The 17348-nt window shown below is 36.3% G+C and overlaps 1 protein-coding gene across 3 annotated transcripts in view; it reads left to right on the top strand.

The window, feature by feature from the left end:
* The window catches only part of RNGTT (RNA guanylyltransferase and 5'-phosphatase), a 192381-nt gene that overhangs the window by 2974 nt on the left and 172059 nt on the right, over positions 1 to 17348 (top strand). For 2 of the 3 annotated variants that reach the window (XR_012659578.1, XM_075087261.1), the window contains exons 2-5: positions 4597 to 4706; positions 11465 to 11568; positions 11717 to 11805; positions 15280 to 15355. Coding sequence is in view for 2 of the 3 variants with exons in the window: in XM_075087261.1 (XP_074943362.1) it covers positions 4597 to 4706; positions 11465 to 11568; positions 11717 to 11805; positions 15280 to 15355 (379 nt within the window). In the remaining variant the exon portion in view is untranslated. The remainder of the gene's footprint in view (positions 1 to 4596; positions 4707 to 11464; positions 11569 to 11716; positions 11806 to 15279; positions 15356 to 17348) is intronic. The other variant, XM_075087262.1, reaches the window with a different exon arrangement.

Here is a 17348-nt window from a genome sequence, read left to right as displayed (position 1 = left end):
TTTTACACTCTTTCCTAGGCATCTGTTAATGACCTGTTTTGGTGATGAGATACTAGGTGAAATGCACGCTTTGACCCAGCATAGCGGTTCTTGAAACAGAAGGCTGTTAGTTTATAGGGTATTGTGGTTTTTTTTTTAATTGCAGATTTTACTATTTCATCTTATTCAGATTTCCCTTTCTTAACCTTAGTCACCTTACACAGTCTAGTCTTCCTCATCAATGGTCAATCTAAGCATACTATGGTCATAAATAATTAGTGGCTGCTGTACACATATTGAATTGATGGCTACATGGCACAGAAAATTAGACTAAATTAAGGGTAGCTTTTTCACTGGTATGCTCTGGAATTAAACTTTTAAAAGATTAAAAAATGTGCCAAAACTTGAGCATGTGTATGTAGGAAATTTGAAATCTTATATTGCTCACTTTGATTTCTGTCAGATTTATCCACTTGATGTGTATGCTCTGACAGACTGGACTCTTATTTTTAGAATTTGTACCTATTTTTCAACATATAGAAATACCATCTGTTATACAGGCAACTAATTTGGAAAATGGTTTTTAATATCCACTTTCGAAAACTATTTGACAAATTTGAACTTAATTGTGGAAGTAGGTAATCATCAGGTGTCAAGGTTCCAGTAATATTTTGAAATGAATTTGAAAGTCCTATCAAGGAGTTAAAATTATTATCATAACGTAGTTTAGATACACTAATGACTTGGGGTGCTTTGATAGCCATGTAAAATATCACCTTGTTACTGTCAGATCATCTAGTTCAACATAAAGAATTGGTTATTTAATTTTCAAATGCTTACGCGTGGGGGCTTAAGTTGAGTTGCAGTCAGTTTTCACTACAACACTTCTTTAGCATAAGATGTAGGACAGAACTGTAGTGAAGATGGTAGCTACTCCCTCATTTATACTTTCCCGTATTACTCAGAAAGGCTAGAAATCTTTCTTAGAATTAAAGAGTTGAAGTGTGGATTTTCTGTAGCTTAATGATGCTTGCTTGGAAGGGGCTTATATGCACACTGGGAAGGAGGATTTTCAAGCTTCCGTGCAAAGATCAAATTTGCCAGGCAGAGAAATTTGGTTTTCTGTTATAAGAGGAACACTATATGAGATCGTATTCAAGATCTTTAATCCATGTGTAGCAGTCACCATTTAGAAAAACGCAAAAATGTAAATTAGGAAGATAGCGCTTACTGCAGAGGAAGAATATGAGTTTATATTGCAGAGAAATGTAATTTATTTAAAAGCAAAACCCAAACAAACAAAACCCCTGAAACAACACAAAAAAAACCAACCCAAAACCCCACAGGGGAAAAAAAACCCCACTCCCAAAAAACCCCAGAGCCATTGATTTAATAATGTGATAAAAATTTCCTCAATTTGTAACCAGATTACATGCATTCACTGCTCTCTTCTAACCTTGGCAGGCAGCTTGTTTGCTGCCCTGTAAGCTCTGTGTCTCAATGATACCACCAAACTGCAATTTGTAGAAGCTGGGCACCTAAATACTTCCAAAGATCTGTGTTTGATCTTTGGAAGAGACAGTAAATGGGCTCTGTTAAAATACTCATCCCTTCCACAGCTGTGTAAAGGTGTTCTAATGCTGCAGGGGATACTGACTAGGCTACTTTGTCTGTATTTTCCTGGTGATAAACAGGAACGTGGTGTGGTTGCTCAGAAGGAAATCAGAGTGAAAATCATACACTAAATGAAGGTCAGCTACTGAGAAGAGAACGAACATGTTTTGTTCTCCATCTTCTAGAACAGAGAGTCTTCAGTGCGATTTTCCGGTAGCGTCTGTTGAAAGATGTACAGTCTTAACCTCCAGGCACTGTTTTCCAAGTCTCTTTTCTCAGCATCTCGTAAAGGATGGTAGGTTCCTCACATATCCGTTGACCCTTTTGTCAGTGCAGCTCCTTTTCTTAATTGAATGCCTTGGCTAAAAAAAGTTTAGTTACATTCTTCATGTCTATAATGGGTGAATGAATGTATTAGGATGGGAGTGAATGTATTTAGATGGCAAAGCTAAAGTTTAAGGCGTCCTTGGCATTTTGCAAAATTTATGGTAATGATAGGTTTTTGCATTAAGATCATCCACAATTAGGATTTACATAATCAGTGTGTACAGAGGAAGATTGCAAATTAATGTGGAAGGGTTAATAGTGATTGAGAGAGGCTGAATGATAGTGTTGAAGATGACAAGGAACACAAAGAAGCAAGAACATTAAAGTAGATAGATGAAGAAATGAGTTAATGGAGGGGAGTTAGCCAGCCAAACAGCTGTGGCCAGGGAGGAGGATGTATAATTGGTGGAATGAAAAGGCAAAGGGAAATAAAGTGAAGTTAGGAGTCTTTTGAACAGTCAAATAAGTTGAAGTGAGTATAAATTTTTTACTGTTTAATGTGTATGTTGACTGCGTGAATAACTTCCTTTTAGCTGTACAGTTTGGAATGGTATCAGACAAGTGTAACAGTGAGGGTGTTTCTTGTGCTGCTGACTAGCATCAAACCTGAGCTAACAAGTCACGTAAAGCTTCTCAGTTTCCATAACTGTCTGTCTTCTGTGGTTTATAATGTCTCTTGCCTAGAAGTTAAATGCTTAAGCCCCTGTAAGATGTTTTGATAGAATTCAAGGCTACAGAGAACTCTGTGAACCTTATTGTATAGGGAAACCTCTCAGCGGCATTCATTTAGTAAAAATGGTATGCATTTTTCTATTTTTACAAAGATTAGTGAGCTTCTCTGTCAAAACTTGGATTCTAGCTGAGTACAATGGGTGTTTTAGTATCTTTTCGTTCCATGTGGTTTTGTTTTGCTGAAAACAAGAGGATTTTGTTTCTTTTATTATGAGGAAATGTTCTGTCTCGATGAGAAAGCATTGTTTTCGTGAGTAATTTAGAAGAATTTTTTAGGATTAGTGCTGGGAGTGCTGATTCACTTGAGGATCTGAAACGGAACATTTAAATATGGTGTAAAGATTAGTGGATGGTGGCTGTTACTCTACACAGCTGAACAGGTGCATCAGATGGTTTAAGGAATAGTATTGGAAGGTGTTACGTTTTTCCTTAGTTTAAAATATTTTGTAGGTATTTGTGTTTCTGAATAGGAAAAGCTTTCTAAAAGTTACTGAAGTTAAAAAAAAAAAGAGGTAATAATATGTAGAATGAAATGTCTTTTTTTTTCCCCCTCTAGGAAATAGGTAGGTTAACTGCTATTAGAGGCATTTTAGAAATGTAACTCAACAACATCAATATGTAGCAGCACTTCTTTTCCTGAGAAATTTATGTCTGGTGCTCCAATTCGGATTTCTTCCTGCATTAAAAAAACATTTTTGCTGCTCTTTTTTGCCATACAATTATATGATTGCATTTCTTTTGGTTTTAGAAGGGCTGTCTTTTTAACAGCACGGAAACAGTTTTATTTTTAAAACAAACAAACCATAGGAAAAAAGGAAAGTTCTAGGGCAATAGAATTTTTGTTTTCTTGAGGGAGGGTTTATTTGATCAATCTTGGGATATAATTCATTTAAATATTTTCATAGCTATTTAGAAATGCTGAGGTTCTCCCAGTTTTACTCTCTGCCTGCGTAATTAACCTTGGTGTGGCTGGGCAGATATGCCAGGTCTCTTTCTTACTATCAATTTGCATTCATTTTCCACAGCTACCTGCAGTGCAGGGTGCAGTGCAGGAGAGGAGGTGTGCTGCTTCCCAGGCAGACGTGGTGGCAGTGACTCTAAGTTCTGGTCTGTTTGGAAGCACAGAAAGAGATGTTGGGTCCGTACGTGCTGCTCAAAAGCCATGCTTGGAGGGAAAGGCATGCCTGTAGCTTGCTTCAGAAAGGAAGAGCTAGATATCTCTTAAAGAGATTATTGCAGATATTCTGTGGTGGACATGACGGATGAAAAATAAAATTAACATTAAAAAAAAAAAATTGGGTTTCTAGTGAGTGATGGATGTAGTCCAGTAATTACTAATTCCCGTGAAGTTTTTGTTTTGGTTTTGTAACTTCCCTGATGTCTGAACCACATCTAGATGTTGTATTTTGGAGGGAAGGTTGAACACTGCCACAGAGCTCTTCCAATAGGCCCTAAGGAGCATGTTAGAAAGATCTGTAGTGCGCAGATGTTCTGGACCAAATGCATTTATTTTTTTTCAGCGATCTTTACCATGTTTAATGTTTGCAGGTAATCAAAGCTGATGTTTACAAGGGTGGGTAACAAACTGTCATTTAAAATGCTATTTTCATGTTTTTAAGTGTACCGAGTTTAAATTTATTCTGTTTTGCGCTGTAGCTCCACAGCTTCCATCACACTAAAAGCTAGCTAAAAATGTTAAATTACTTTGTTTTAGACGAGCTGATCTGTATTTCCTTTAAACTTCTAAACTTATTTGTGAATTCTGAGAACTCGTAGTTTAAAAGTATTCCAATTCCACTGTTATTGATACTTCTCCTGCTATTATTCTTCATTGAAGGTGAACCTCTAAATCTGCTCAGCATGTTGCTTTGAAATCGCTAAGTTGTAAGTGTACATATACATGAGTATACATAAAATACTGCAAAATTTGATTATCTTTCATAGGGAAGTTTTTACCTTTGAAGACAATGTTAGGACCAAGATATGATGAACAGGTTGCTGAAGAAAATCGTTTTCACCCGAGTATGTTATCCAACTACTTAAAGAGTCTGAAGGTAAAGTTAAATTTTCTAGTAATTGAAATATTACTTTCATTATTAATGTTTATCAAATGTTGCTTTTCAGATTTAAGAAAAAAGTGGTTGATGGCTTCGTTTCGGACATCTGTACAGAAATTTATTTTTTTGTTTATATTTTCAGGTTTTCTCTGCAATGCCTACATTTCCAAAAGTACTTTCTTATAGGCAAGAATTGTGCAAAATCCTGCAGTGTCTTCACTGTGTTAGCAGCAAGAATCTCACTCTTCTCTGTTATTACTGTTGCATCTTGGAGAGATGCCATTGCCAGAATTCAGATAGTCTGAGTTGGTAGTTTTACAAATGACTCTTGCCTATGGATATGATAAGTTGCAATTTTGCTTATAGGAGTGAAAGTGTTTAAAAGTGAAAGGAGAATTTCATAGAACTCTTCTGTAGTTTCAGTGCATAATTTCCTTCTTCTGACGCATAGAATGCGTTATGATAACTAACCAGTCATACATGATATGGAAGAAACAATTTATGGATTTCATTCAGTAACTTCATAGTGAAAAAAAATATGCATAAATAGAAAAAGAATTTTAGGAGTGTGGTTTGGGACCCAGGAAGGTGGTGGATGCTTTTATCATCTGCTCGGAGAGTTGTGCTTCTGGATTATTTCTTCATTCTCTGTTTCATCCATTTCTGTCTGTCTACTTCAACTTGCATGTTGTTCTGCACTGTAGCACAACTTTGACAATAAAGGTGGGAAACAGGACTTCTCCAGCCTTTCGTGTAAGTCTGTGAAGTGTTATGCACAGTCCAGTACATCTGGAGATGTGGGAAATGGGACTTTGAACCTCCTAGGCAAAGAAAGGCCTACAACCTGATTCTTTTAATCTGTTCATTAAGCTGTTATGAAGAAGGTTAGCACTGGGTTTTTTTGTGTGTTTTATTAAACTAAAAATGCTAGTGACATTTTTTTCTGTGTGTTTTTTTTTTTTCTGTTGATCAAAGTTAAATTAATTCTGAACTAGTTTAACAATATCAGAGCTTAAACATCAGAAGAATCAGGTGACTAAAATATGGGAATCTTTGTTTTACAAGTCTTATTTAGGCCTAGGTATGACATAGATGCTGAGCTACTCAGTGTAGCAGCGATAAAAGTACCCGTGGGCTAATGTGGTAAGAAAGTACTGTCAGTGAAGCATATGTACCTGTTCTCAGGCGCTTGAACTGGTAGGATTTTTCTTGTTTGAATTCTTGGACCTATGCATCTAAATTCTACTTGGGTTCCTCTTTTATGCATTGTTGGTTTTGACTCTGACTGGCTTTAATGTGCATACCTAGAAATTTTCCAAAACCAATCTTATTGATGGTTTAAAGTAATGTAAAATTCTGCATATATTTTGAAGTTATAGAGAACTTCAGAGACTTACTTATAATTTCTGACGATTTGTGTGTTGGTGATTTGTCACCAAAAAAGAAATCATGGTGAGCCTTCGTAGCCTTTCCACCAGGCACATGAACTAGTTCCATTGCAATACTACAAACTCATAATGTTTTGAGGGACATCAGATGGTTAGACTCTGGTAGTACAATTACTAGCATGAGGATCCCCACTTATATTTTGGTAATTTTGGTTAATAAGCAGAACACAATTTCTCTCAAACACCCTGTTCTCACCAAATCTATTACATTGTCTTGAACACTGCTATTGTTGCTAAAATGTTTGCTATTTGAAAACATATGATTTTTTTATTTGCTGAGATACACAGTGGGTTACTGGGGTGCTATATTTGTAGAACAGCATTTTACCAACAGTCTGGCATGAGATGGATGAGCAATTGAGGAGGTCTTGAAAAGTGGATTTTCCTAAGACAAAAGTAGCTCACTGTGCATGGTTCTCATCCGCTGTGTGTTTTACTGCTAAGACTTTGCAGACAGAATCACTTCTGAAACCTGGTCATTACTTAACCCCATGTAATTTATCTCCCAAATAAGAGACTTCAGCAGAAACTTTTACATCTGGATTTTGGTAATAGTGGGATACTGCTGCTACCACAGATTTTTGAAGGTACTGGTTCAGCATTTAAGACAATATCTGACTGGGAGGAACTCTCTCTAACAAGATTCCTGTGCTGTTCCTTTTTCTCGTGGAGCTGGTTGCTGAAAATCTGGATGTTAGAAACTGATTTGATAAGGGATAGCAACCCCATTTTTCTTCTGATTGCCGATATTGACATAGTATCTTAATGGTCTCATAAAAATTTGAAGTGTGAATAACTATCTTTTTATTTCTTTCTTGAGAAGGTAGGCTAATACTATTTATGCTTTATTAAAGGTAGTTACTTCTGTTATGAAGAGCTAGGATGTTTGTTAACTCACAAGAATGGGCAATTAGTATGCTCAGGTTACATTATTCCTATTACAAAAACTAGTTATCAGTTTTCAGCCACATTATTTTTTTCACAGAGAAATTCAATCACTGATTTAAACTGAAATATTTTCCTCAAATAGGAAATGCTTGAAAAAAATCCTGGGACTGGAGAGAGTTCAGTGTATTGTAGCATGCTTTCTCCCTCCTGGGGAGGATATTTTCAAGTTCCACTGTCTATTGAGAAACTTCTGGGGTCATACAAGGGGAACCTAGCTAAGCCCATTTAATGCACAGCAGCAGAAGAGCGCATGCATAAGGCATTAATAGCTGGAGATAGTTGGAATGTGAGAAAGTGAGGAGGAAGGCTTTTATAAGTGTAGGAGAACATGGAAAGCCTGGCCAAAATAAGTATGAGCAGAATGGAGGTGGTATGAAGATCTTGGTATTATTGTATGTAGAAGATGAGAATTTCAAGCTATCAGGGAGTTTTTTTCCTTCTGTCTGGTCATGTTTTGCAATTAGAAGCAAGAAAAAGAACTAGTTTCAATTGTGTTTCAATCTAAGATCGTAGTGTTGTAACAGTCCTTGTAAGAAATAAATGCATGTTTTAGTGAGAAGTTGCTCAACAATTTAAAATTATTCTTTCTTCCAAAGCTGTGTCATTCAATGGGCGTGGTGGACTGAAAGCAGTGATTTGTGCAAAATATTGGCTGGAAAAACATCAGTTTTTTCCAGTGGGTGACTATCTATTTTAGCTTAGATAGTCTTTCAAAAATCAGTTTCTACTGAGAACTTTCCAAGAGCAAACTTATGAGAACATCACTGAGAGGATGACTGTGGTGACTGGTGTGATGTCAGGGTTTCAGAGCAGTGCAAAGCACCTGCGTGATGAACGTATGCCTACTAAAATCTAATCTATAGGTGAGACTTGTGGTCAGTCAGAACAAGCATAGTGTAACCCCGGTTCAGTGACTGAAATGTTTCAATTCCTGCACTACCAGTTTTTTTTTGCATAGATTTTTGGAACATCATAATTGTATACTTTGATACATTACATAATTCCCTCCGCTTCCTTAAAATTTCTTTATCCTTTTCTTTTGCCTTGCACCCTCTAAATTGTAGTGTGTTACGTGCAGCTAATCCTGTGAACTGAGAGAGCAAATGTTTATGCTTTCTGTAAAGCAAAGAAACCACTTGCAGGCCTTAAACACTCCATATGCCATGCATGCTTTTGTAGCTTTGGCTAAATTATATCGAATGCCTGTTTGGTTTACTGCTCCATGAAGTGTGTGAGCAACAGCGTCACTTCACAAGACCTTCACTTGCATATGATTGAAATGATTCTTAATAATTGAAAAGGTGTAGCAGGCCAGAAGTCCTAAAGTCCTGCAGTTCAGGATTTCCTCTCTAGCAGACAGTTTGCTGTATTTCATTCCCCTATTCAAATTAAATGCAGCATCCGAAATGCTTGGTGACACTTTGGGTCTGAAGTACATTGTGTAGTGTTCTCCTGGCTTCTACGTGTCAGTCAGGAGGCTGAAATCTGTGAGTATGTTCACAAGAGTAATTTCTGAAAGTTGAGGGAAAAGCATGTGAGTATTCTTTGAGCTTAAAAGCTTTGACATAAAACTAATTTTTGTGATTTTACACATCTTTGCAGTGATAATTCTTTGTTGTAGCAGGAGGTTGGGGAAGTTTGGAGGCTTCTGGTGGGAACATCTGAAGCCACTCGTATTTGAGAACAGCGGGGCTGGGAATTGGCTTGGAGTTTTCAACACTAAAATAGAATTGTATCTCTCCTACTTTTGGATGGGAGGATGTGAAACTTCTGCAAATCACTTGCATTTCTTCTTGTAGCTCTCCTTTAACAATTCAATATATTAAAGTGTGTTACCTTTTAATCTGTCTTCATGATTGTATTAAAGGTTGTTTTCCTTACAGTTCTTGTTTCCCTTTCTCCAGACTGTCATGATACAGCATTTTTTCAAGAGTAATTCACGTTTTGGAATGCCTTCTTTCTTATTAGACTGCAGCTTAATGCAAAAACCTTTACTTTAAAATGGTGTTTTGATCAAATATTAATCTTACTTTGAAAATAACTTTTTATCCCCTTAGCTGAGGAGATCTTGGAAGTGTGACACCTAACCCCATATTATACATAGAAGAATAGGTTATCAAGCTGAGCTATGTAGAAGCTGGGGAGGAGGGTAGTTAGGTGGTCATTTATGTGGCTTCATAGTCTAGAGATCTCTTGTGAAAACGCACCTGGTTCTCATATCAGTCTCTTTGCCAACTCTAACCACACTGTTGATAGGATGCAGAGCACAGATGGAGATTCTCATGCTTTTTTTGGGCATGACATGACTGGGAGATGGAGCCTTTGCTTGTGTAGAATGGTAGAAAAAGATATAAATAGTTTCCATAGAACCAGCTCATTTTAGATGTACAATCACCTTGAAGTACTGGTGTGGGAATATGTCATTCTCCTCTGAACAGTTACTTTGAACTGGTTTATGTCAGAGTCGGTAGTGTTACTGACCTTCAGTGTGTAGCACCTGGAAATTTTGTGTGGTCTTACTTGTGAATTAAGTAGTCTTTGAGTTAGTTACTAAATGCTGTTGAGAATGGAGGGGGAGGAAAGTAATCATTGGATTAATTGCCTTTTGTATACTTCGTACAAAATTAATCACTGGCTAGTATGCTGTCAGTCTGTATGTTTAGCAGCTTGGCTGAGGCTAAATATTATTTGAAGTTTCAGGTGACGTAACCTTGTTTTTAGGTGGACCCCTACTGAAGTAATTTGTATTTCTGCAAAACACAGTAATAAAAGTAAATTAAGCGTTCTGAATACAATAGACAAAGTTGAAGTAAACAAGTAGTAGTTCAGAACTGATTTTGGTGTTATACTACAGATGCTTAATGCTGCTGACCTAACATTATGATGCTTTTAAATATCTGCAATAAAAGTATTACAAAAGTATACCATCAGAACTTTGAATACCATAGATAACTACCTCTGTAGATAACTGGACGTTTGTCTTTGGAGTCTGCTGAACAAAATATCCATGTGAAGCAGCTGTTTCTAAACTATATTCCAGTTATTTTTGGAATTTATATTTTCTGAATTGTCTGGAAGCAGTGTTTTTGTAATTCTTTCTACTGCACTGCTGAGTTATTGCCCATCTGTTGACCTTAAGGTAAATAAAACCTGATCGAAATCCTGTTTATGAGTATGTGCTGGAGTTTTAATTAGATTGAAGATGCAGCGTTCTTCTGTGTTTTTGCATGCTTCAGTGTTAATGTATTTTTAAGTGCACTATTGAGCTATCCTTAAGAAAGACAAAGCTATGGAACAACGATTTTGCTAAGACACCACTCTTAAAATGCTTTTTAAAAAGACATCTGGTTTGATGGTGAGGATCCTACTTGAAAGCATGACATTCAGGATTTTGACCAAAAGCAATTACTTGCACTTATAAGGCAGGAAACCAGGTATACTTTCATTACACAGGTGTGTTAGTGAGCTGTTTTTGCACAGTAATACTGGGAGGTTTATGGTTGGTGGAAATCTTATTTGGACCAAGGATCAGTAGGATGCCCTTTGCTGATGTTCTTTATGTGTTGGATGCCACCCAGTGGAATTTCTGCTTTCTATCTTGCTTTTTAAAAGCATATATAACTTCCATGAGGCTGCTTTAAAAGACCTATTTTACAGCTATAAAAAACAATCACTAAAAAAGTAAGTTCATACACAAGGGAACACGTTAGGGTAGAGTGGGCAGGCAGCCTGAACTCAGGTATGTCCTAACACCTTGAGTGGTTGACACTACCACCTTAATTACTGACAGCGTCTTTGAAGATTTCAAGTTGTTTCACATTTCAGCTTTGAATAAAATGTTTCTGAGATTCTAAGGGAATTTTTGTTTTAAACTTGAAAATGTGTGTGTTTGTTCTCCACTTTAATGGATGGGTAAATTAAGATGAGTTGTTTGTTTTTTTTTTTAGACAGTATACTTACATATAAGTCTCAGTAGTTAATTTTTCTTGTGGTACTTCCATTGTGCCAGTGATAGGAGCAGCCAATTCTACCTTATTAGTCTTTTAACATGTTAAAATAATTATTTACCAGAAACTTTCCTGCTGTTAGCAGATCTTTCTGATTTAGAAAGCTTGGTGGGAACACACTGAAGTTTTTGCATTGTGGCTAGTGTTAATTCAGACAGCAGCTTTCACAAAGAAACACAGATGACTCTGGTGGTAAAATATAGATTTTATGAACAAATGCAATATTTAAGATTTTTTTTAAGCTTGCAGCTGTAGCCTGTTATTGCTTTTAATTCGGATGCTATTAGCCATTTAGTATTTATGCTCTAATATTTGAACCACATATATAATTTTACTTTTTTTTATTTTTTAGGTTAAAATGGGTTTACTGGTAGACTTGACCAACACCACTAGATTCTATGATAGGAATGATATAGAGAAAGAGGGGATTAAATATATAAAGCTCCAGTGTAAAGGGTAAGTTGTCTGCACTTTTTTTCTATTTAGCTTTTAGCTTCAAAGGTCACACAGAAGTAATTAATCTCTCTCTTTTTTTTGTGTGGTTCCCCCCCCCCTTCCCTTTCCCTCAGCTGTCTCCTAATCTGTGTGTTCCTGTGTTTTTCAGGCATGGTGAGTGCCCTACACCTGAGAATACAGAAACATTTATCCGTGTATGTGAACACTTCAGTGATAAGAATCCCTCAGAGCTTATAGGTATGTTGTCTTATATCCATTCTATCCATCTTATCTCCGTCATTAGTTTTTACTCTGAATTTATTTCATACTTACTCATAACTGCAGTCTCTTATTTTTAAAAGTCTAAGCAAAGGAATTTCCTCTGTACAGTGTTTTACTCCAGTATATTTCTGTTTTTTACAGAAACTAGTATGTTTCTGCATCCATCACTTTGATTACAGCTATCGACTTAATGCAGAAAAATATACAGGCTTAAGAACTGTCTACAAATACATTATACCTGCATGGTGTTTTTGTAACTGCTGCTGATACAAATGCAGGTTTTGTATTTCCTAAATATTGTTTTGGCATTTGATGGTCTGGCTTACTTGGAATCATATTTGATAACTGAATGATCAAAGATTCTTTAGCAAATCTCACAAAGCAACTGATTAATTGCTGTAAAGCGGTACTAGATAGTAGGCTAAGTTTTTCTTCTGTGGTGTACTGTCTCGCAGTGCATGTTTGAATATTTCTTAAGGATAATTTTTTTTACCCAGAGCAAAATAAGTTCTCAGTTTAATTTGGATGGCTTCTAGTTTTAGTTAAAACCATTTTATTCTGATTTCTGTTTAGCATATTCATGTTCAACTCTATCTGTAGACTGTCAGAGACAAGAAATTACTTTGCAGCTGAGTTTCCAGAGTCAGAAAGGGTGTTGTCTTTAAGCCTCCTTGATGATAAATCTGCAGCCTTCCTGAATCTGAGTGTCTGTGTGACTTAGGAGTGCATGGAACAGTTTTTTGTGTAGGTGTCATTGAGAAAAGCTTGGTAAACTAAGCTGGTACTTTCATACAGCTTAGGATTCATATGGAATCACAGAACTGGTTGGAAGGGGCCTATGGAAATCATCTAGTCAGTTGCCTGACCTTAGAGCAGGGCCATCAGAACTGTGCCCATTTTGGTTTTGACTATCTCCAAGCTTGGAGACTCTGCAACATCTTCTGGCAACCTCTTCTAGCGTTTCCTCAACCTTACAATATACAGGTTTTTTTCCTTATGTTTAAACAGAATTTATTGTATTTCAGTTTGTACCCATTGCTTCCTGTCCTGTCACAGGGTACTACTGAGAATCTTCTTTTTCCCCCCTGGTTGAGAGATTTAATTTGGGCACACACATTTTCACATAATTTTCTTTTAGGTACTTTCTTTATTTCACATAGAATACAGTTTTAATTTGAGACCTATGTCTCTCTAAACTGTAACGCAAGTATGTGATATGAAAAACTTTCAGAACTTGAAATATTGTTGATGACTGATCCCACTCACTCTCATTTAGCAGTTGATAAATTTTCACACTCCTTTTGCAGTTCCTCCACTTGGTCCTCTGACAATATTTCAGAACTTTAAATATTGTTATGGTCAGCAATGTACATGAAGCATGGATAGCATGGTGATACCCTATAAATAGCAGTCCCATTTAACTAGTATTTCAACTTTTAAAATGCCATTTTTAGTGTTGAGTCGCTAATTTTTTGACTTCTATGAATTTTTGAATGTTCATTGTTGTTTAGATTATATATATATTTCCATATATATGAAAAAAAAAAAAAGAAAGAGTCAAGAAGGTAATAATGTGTTGATTAAGATTTTAAATAACCTGTGGTTTAGGCTTTCGTAGTAAAAGAGAAATGTTGACATCTTCCATTTCCCTTCCATGAATTACTGAAAGGTTGTTTCTGGTTCTGGACACTTGTTTCCTCTGACAGAGCATCAGAGGGATTGGCAAGGAGGATGTTTTTATCAAAAGAGAAAGTAGTCTGCAGTAGTGATAGTACTGCACCCTGTGTGATCCTCCCTTCCAAGCCGTTCATCTCATTGCTGAGATGCTTCTTACCGTTGTCATGCGTATAAAATTATTGACTTAACCTTCTTGGTAGCAGTAACAGCTGCAGGACTTACTGATAGCAATTGTGTGCAATTTCATTTCCAGTGTCAAGATCAGATATGGAGAGACTGAAATAGGAATGATAAGTGAACAGAATTTTCTATTCAGCTAGAACAATATAGGATGGAAACTTTATTTTTGCAACTTGAAGGACTGGAATATGTCTGCCAGCCTTAGGGAAACAAAACATAAAAATTTTGCTAATTTTTATTATAATAAGCAGAAATTTTAAGCAGAATATTAAAATAAGCAGAAAACAAAGGAGAAACGATTGCTGGGAACAAATTCTGTAAGGAAGCTAAAATTGGTTTCGTTTGATGCAAGTTACAGAGTTTTTAATATTATCAAATGGTTGGAATTAATGAATTCAAGAAATTTGTGGTAGTTTTTGCCTTGCTTTATTAAGATGGGGAGCTTGGTGGACAGGCAGAAAACCTGACTCTGATACAATTGATATATATTTCTGTTTACCCATACAAAGTTTCTGGTTTGTATCAGCCTACTCTTTGTAGGCATTTTTTGGATCTCCAGTAAAAAAAACCCCAACAAACAAAAACAAAACCATACCTGCAGTGTAGGGGAGGGTACAGCAAAAAATATAGATATTCACATTTTGTCTGAATAAGCATCAAGTGAATTGTTGCTAAACTACTATGGTACAGAAATAGGAAATCAAAAGCTTAAGTGACTTGCTTCATGGTCACAACTGAAAAATACATTAATATTAAGAATAATTGCATTTGGTGTTAGTGGAAAGTTTAATACTCATACTGCATTTTAAATTATAAATATCAGAGGAAGAGGCAACATCTTGCTGAATCGTTCACACTTCTAATAGCACAAATTTTCAGACTGGTTTATCACTAGATGGTGCTGTTAACTTGAGAGAAAAAAAAAAGGGTTCCAATGCATTTGACTCTTCCCCTCCTTTCACTGGGGGGTGAATTCAGTAAAACAGAGGCTGAAGATTTCTTTTCTTCTTTTCTTACATAGAAAAGATAAGTAATTCCAGGTGATTGTATTGTTGTAGAGTTTTCTTTTTGTAGCTCCCCCCCCAATTAATAAGTCTGTTCTCATCGTGGTAATAGAAAATTTGAAATAGAATTGTGGTGTATTGACACTGCTTTCAAGTTTGAGGTAGGGTAACCTGGATATTATTTTTATGCCTGATGGTGTGAAATGAATGTAATGCTTGTTGAATCCACTGAAAGAACAATTATTGAATTTGATTGTATTGTCTTCTGATAAGCATTTGAGCAGTCATAAAAGAATAATTTGAATCTTATCTGTATTAGCCATATTTCAGTTGCATTATGTTAGTGCTCCTGAGTTGGGATAAACTGAAGTATCCTATACTCCTGTTGCTAATAATTTACAGAAAGAATGTAATAAATTGCTCTTCAGGCTTATGTGCCTTACATGATCTGGGCTGCCTTGATGGGAAGGGAGATCACTCTTTAATGTTACTGATGAAGGTAGGAGGATCCAAAAACTCACTTGTGAAACTGAAGCATGTTTGTTAAAACTACTTGCAAATGATTATGCTCTTGTCTTGTCTTGTCTAGGTGTCCATTGCACACATGGTTTCAATAGAACTGGATTTCTGATCTGTGCCTTTTTGGTCGAGAAGTTGGACTGGAGGTAACTTTGATTGTTAATTCCTAGGGATTTGTGGAGAGTGACCAGAGGTATCTTCAGTATGTTTCACACACTGTCGTGACAGCTATCCTAATGTATTTACTGATTGTTGTTTTAAAACTGCCTACTAATCTTGAGCAAACAACCTATATTAATATTATTCATATAATCCCTTGGTAGCTTGGCCTGTTCCAGTCAAGCTTTCAAGGTCTGGTATGTCAAAAGTCACCTGTACCTGCTGTGTTTGGGCTTTTAGGAATATATATATTGTATTGTGTCTTCTCGCCATGATATGTCCCACATTTTGAGTAAGAATATAGAGTTCAGAGATGCCTGAAAGATTATTTCTCCTACTTTGTCACCTTTTTTATGCAGGTTTGCATGCAGGCTTTTTTTTTTTTTTTCTTCATTTGTTTGAGTTCTGAAGGGAAGAGATTAGCTAGAGCAAGAGCAGAGTGATGTACATGCTTCTGAAGGGTCAGGGAGAGGCAAAGTCCTTGTTTCCAGCTTGTGCTTGACTAAAGCCTACAGCATCCTTATATACAGACTCGCTTGGGTTTTTTTGTGATTTAAAAATGTTGGTGCTTTCATAAAGAGTAGTGATCTTTTTCAAATAACATTACTGTTAAAAAAAAAAAAAAAAAGAAATTGCCTGTACTATGCTGGTGGGCATGACTTCTGCATGTTTGGTAGGACTCGTGAAACGCTGTTTCCTTGCTGATGCAAGGCACATTTCTTAACAAGCCCCTTAAGCATTCTGATGCTATTTCTTGTATGGTCCTTTAAGCGAAGAAAATTCTACCCTGTTGCAGCGTTGTCTTGTGACTGGACATACAGTTATTTGCTGCTTAGCGTGCGTGTGCAAGCTATTTGCAAAGAACTAGGTCATTGTTGTCTGTTAGTAAACTTGGAATGAAGACATTGGAGTAATGGAGACAGAACTCCATTAGTAGTGGGTGGCTGAATCTTGGCAGAATCTTAGCTGAGTATAGGAAGTAGACACAGATACAGGTATCTTTGTCATATGATTGTAATTGTTCCTATGAACTAGCAAATTTGTATGCTTTTAATCTAACAATTTAAAAGCAGCATGCAATAATTAGACACAGAATTGGTCCTTTGTTCTGAAGAGGAAAAGCACTTGAATCTATTTGAATCTCCTGTGTTTATGCAGCCTCTCTTTATTTTCAAACCTCTGTGGGAAAAGCCTTAAAACTTAACAGCCATGTCTTATTTTCTTTGCTTCATTCAGGTAGTTAATAGTGTCAAGTTTGTTCATCTCTGTCAGGTTTTTAGAACAGAACACACAAGATATCACCTGGTTGGGAAAAATGTCCGCAGCAAAGAATGAATTTGGCAAGGTGGTAGTTAATGCTAAGCATTTTATCAAGATAAATCTAATTTGCTGTATCTTTCTTTAAAATAGGGCACTGTTGTTTGCTGATGAGGAAATAAGGTTTTTCTGAGGGAAAAATCCATCTGTACTCATTCCTTAAGCACATGATATAGGAGTGCTGCTGATGTATTGTGAATACTGAGATTTATTTTATAGTTAGCTTAAAGAAAGGTCATCCAGACTGACAGCTCTCCAGCTAGTGATCAGAAACCTTACTCCATTCTCTTTTCACAACTAATTTTTCCCAAAGACTGCTATGTTTCTAGAACTTGCAAAACATGTTTTCTTTCAGCCAGATTTCTGTGCTTGAAATCTGCGCTGACTTTTTTGGCTTTCATTACTATTTATTCCAGAATAGTATAAAGTTGTTCTAATACCAGAGAAAATTTGAGCATCTTTCAGACCCCATCCCTTCTGGTTTCTTTTGTCCTTTCAATGGCATTGATTACAGAAGATGTGAAACAATTTAAGAAAGATACCAAAATAAAAATATCATGTGAAGAAGAAATGAGGAGTCTTAGAAAACAGAACGGGGAAGAAAGCTCCTTCTAAATAACTCAGATCCTTAAACTGTAATTTCTGAGATCTGATGACCAACCA

This window comes from Phalacrocorax aristotelis, chromosome 3 (genome assembly GCF_949628215.1).
Source record: "Phalacrocorax aristotelis chromosome 3, bGulAri2.1, whole genome shotgun sequence".
In the NCBI taxonomy this organism is placed as follows: domain Eukaryota; kingdom Metazoa; phylum Chordata; class Aves; order Suliformes; family Phalacrocoracidae; genus Phalacrocorax; species Phalacrocorax aristotelis.
Note: the sequence above shows the minus strand (reverse complement) of the source record. Positions and strands in the feature narration are given on the sequence as shown.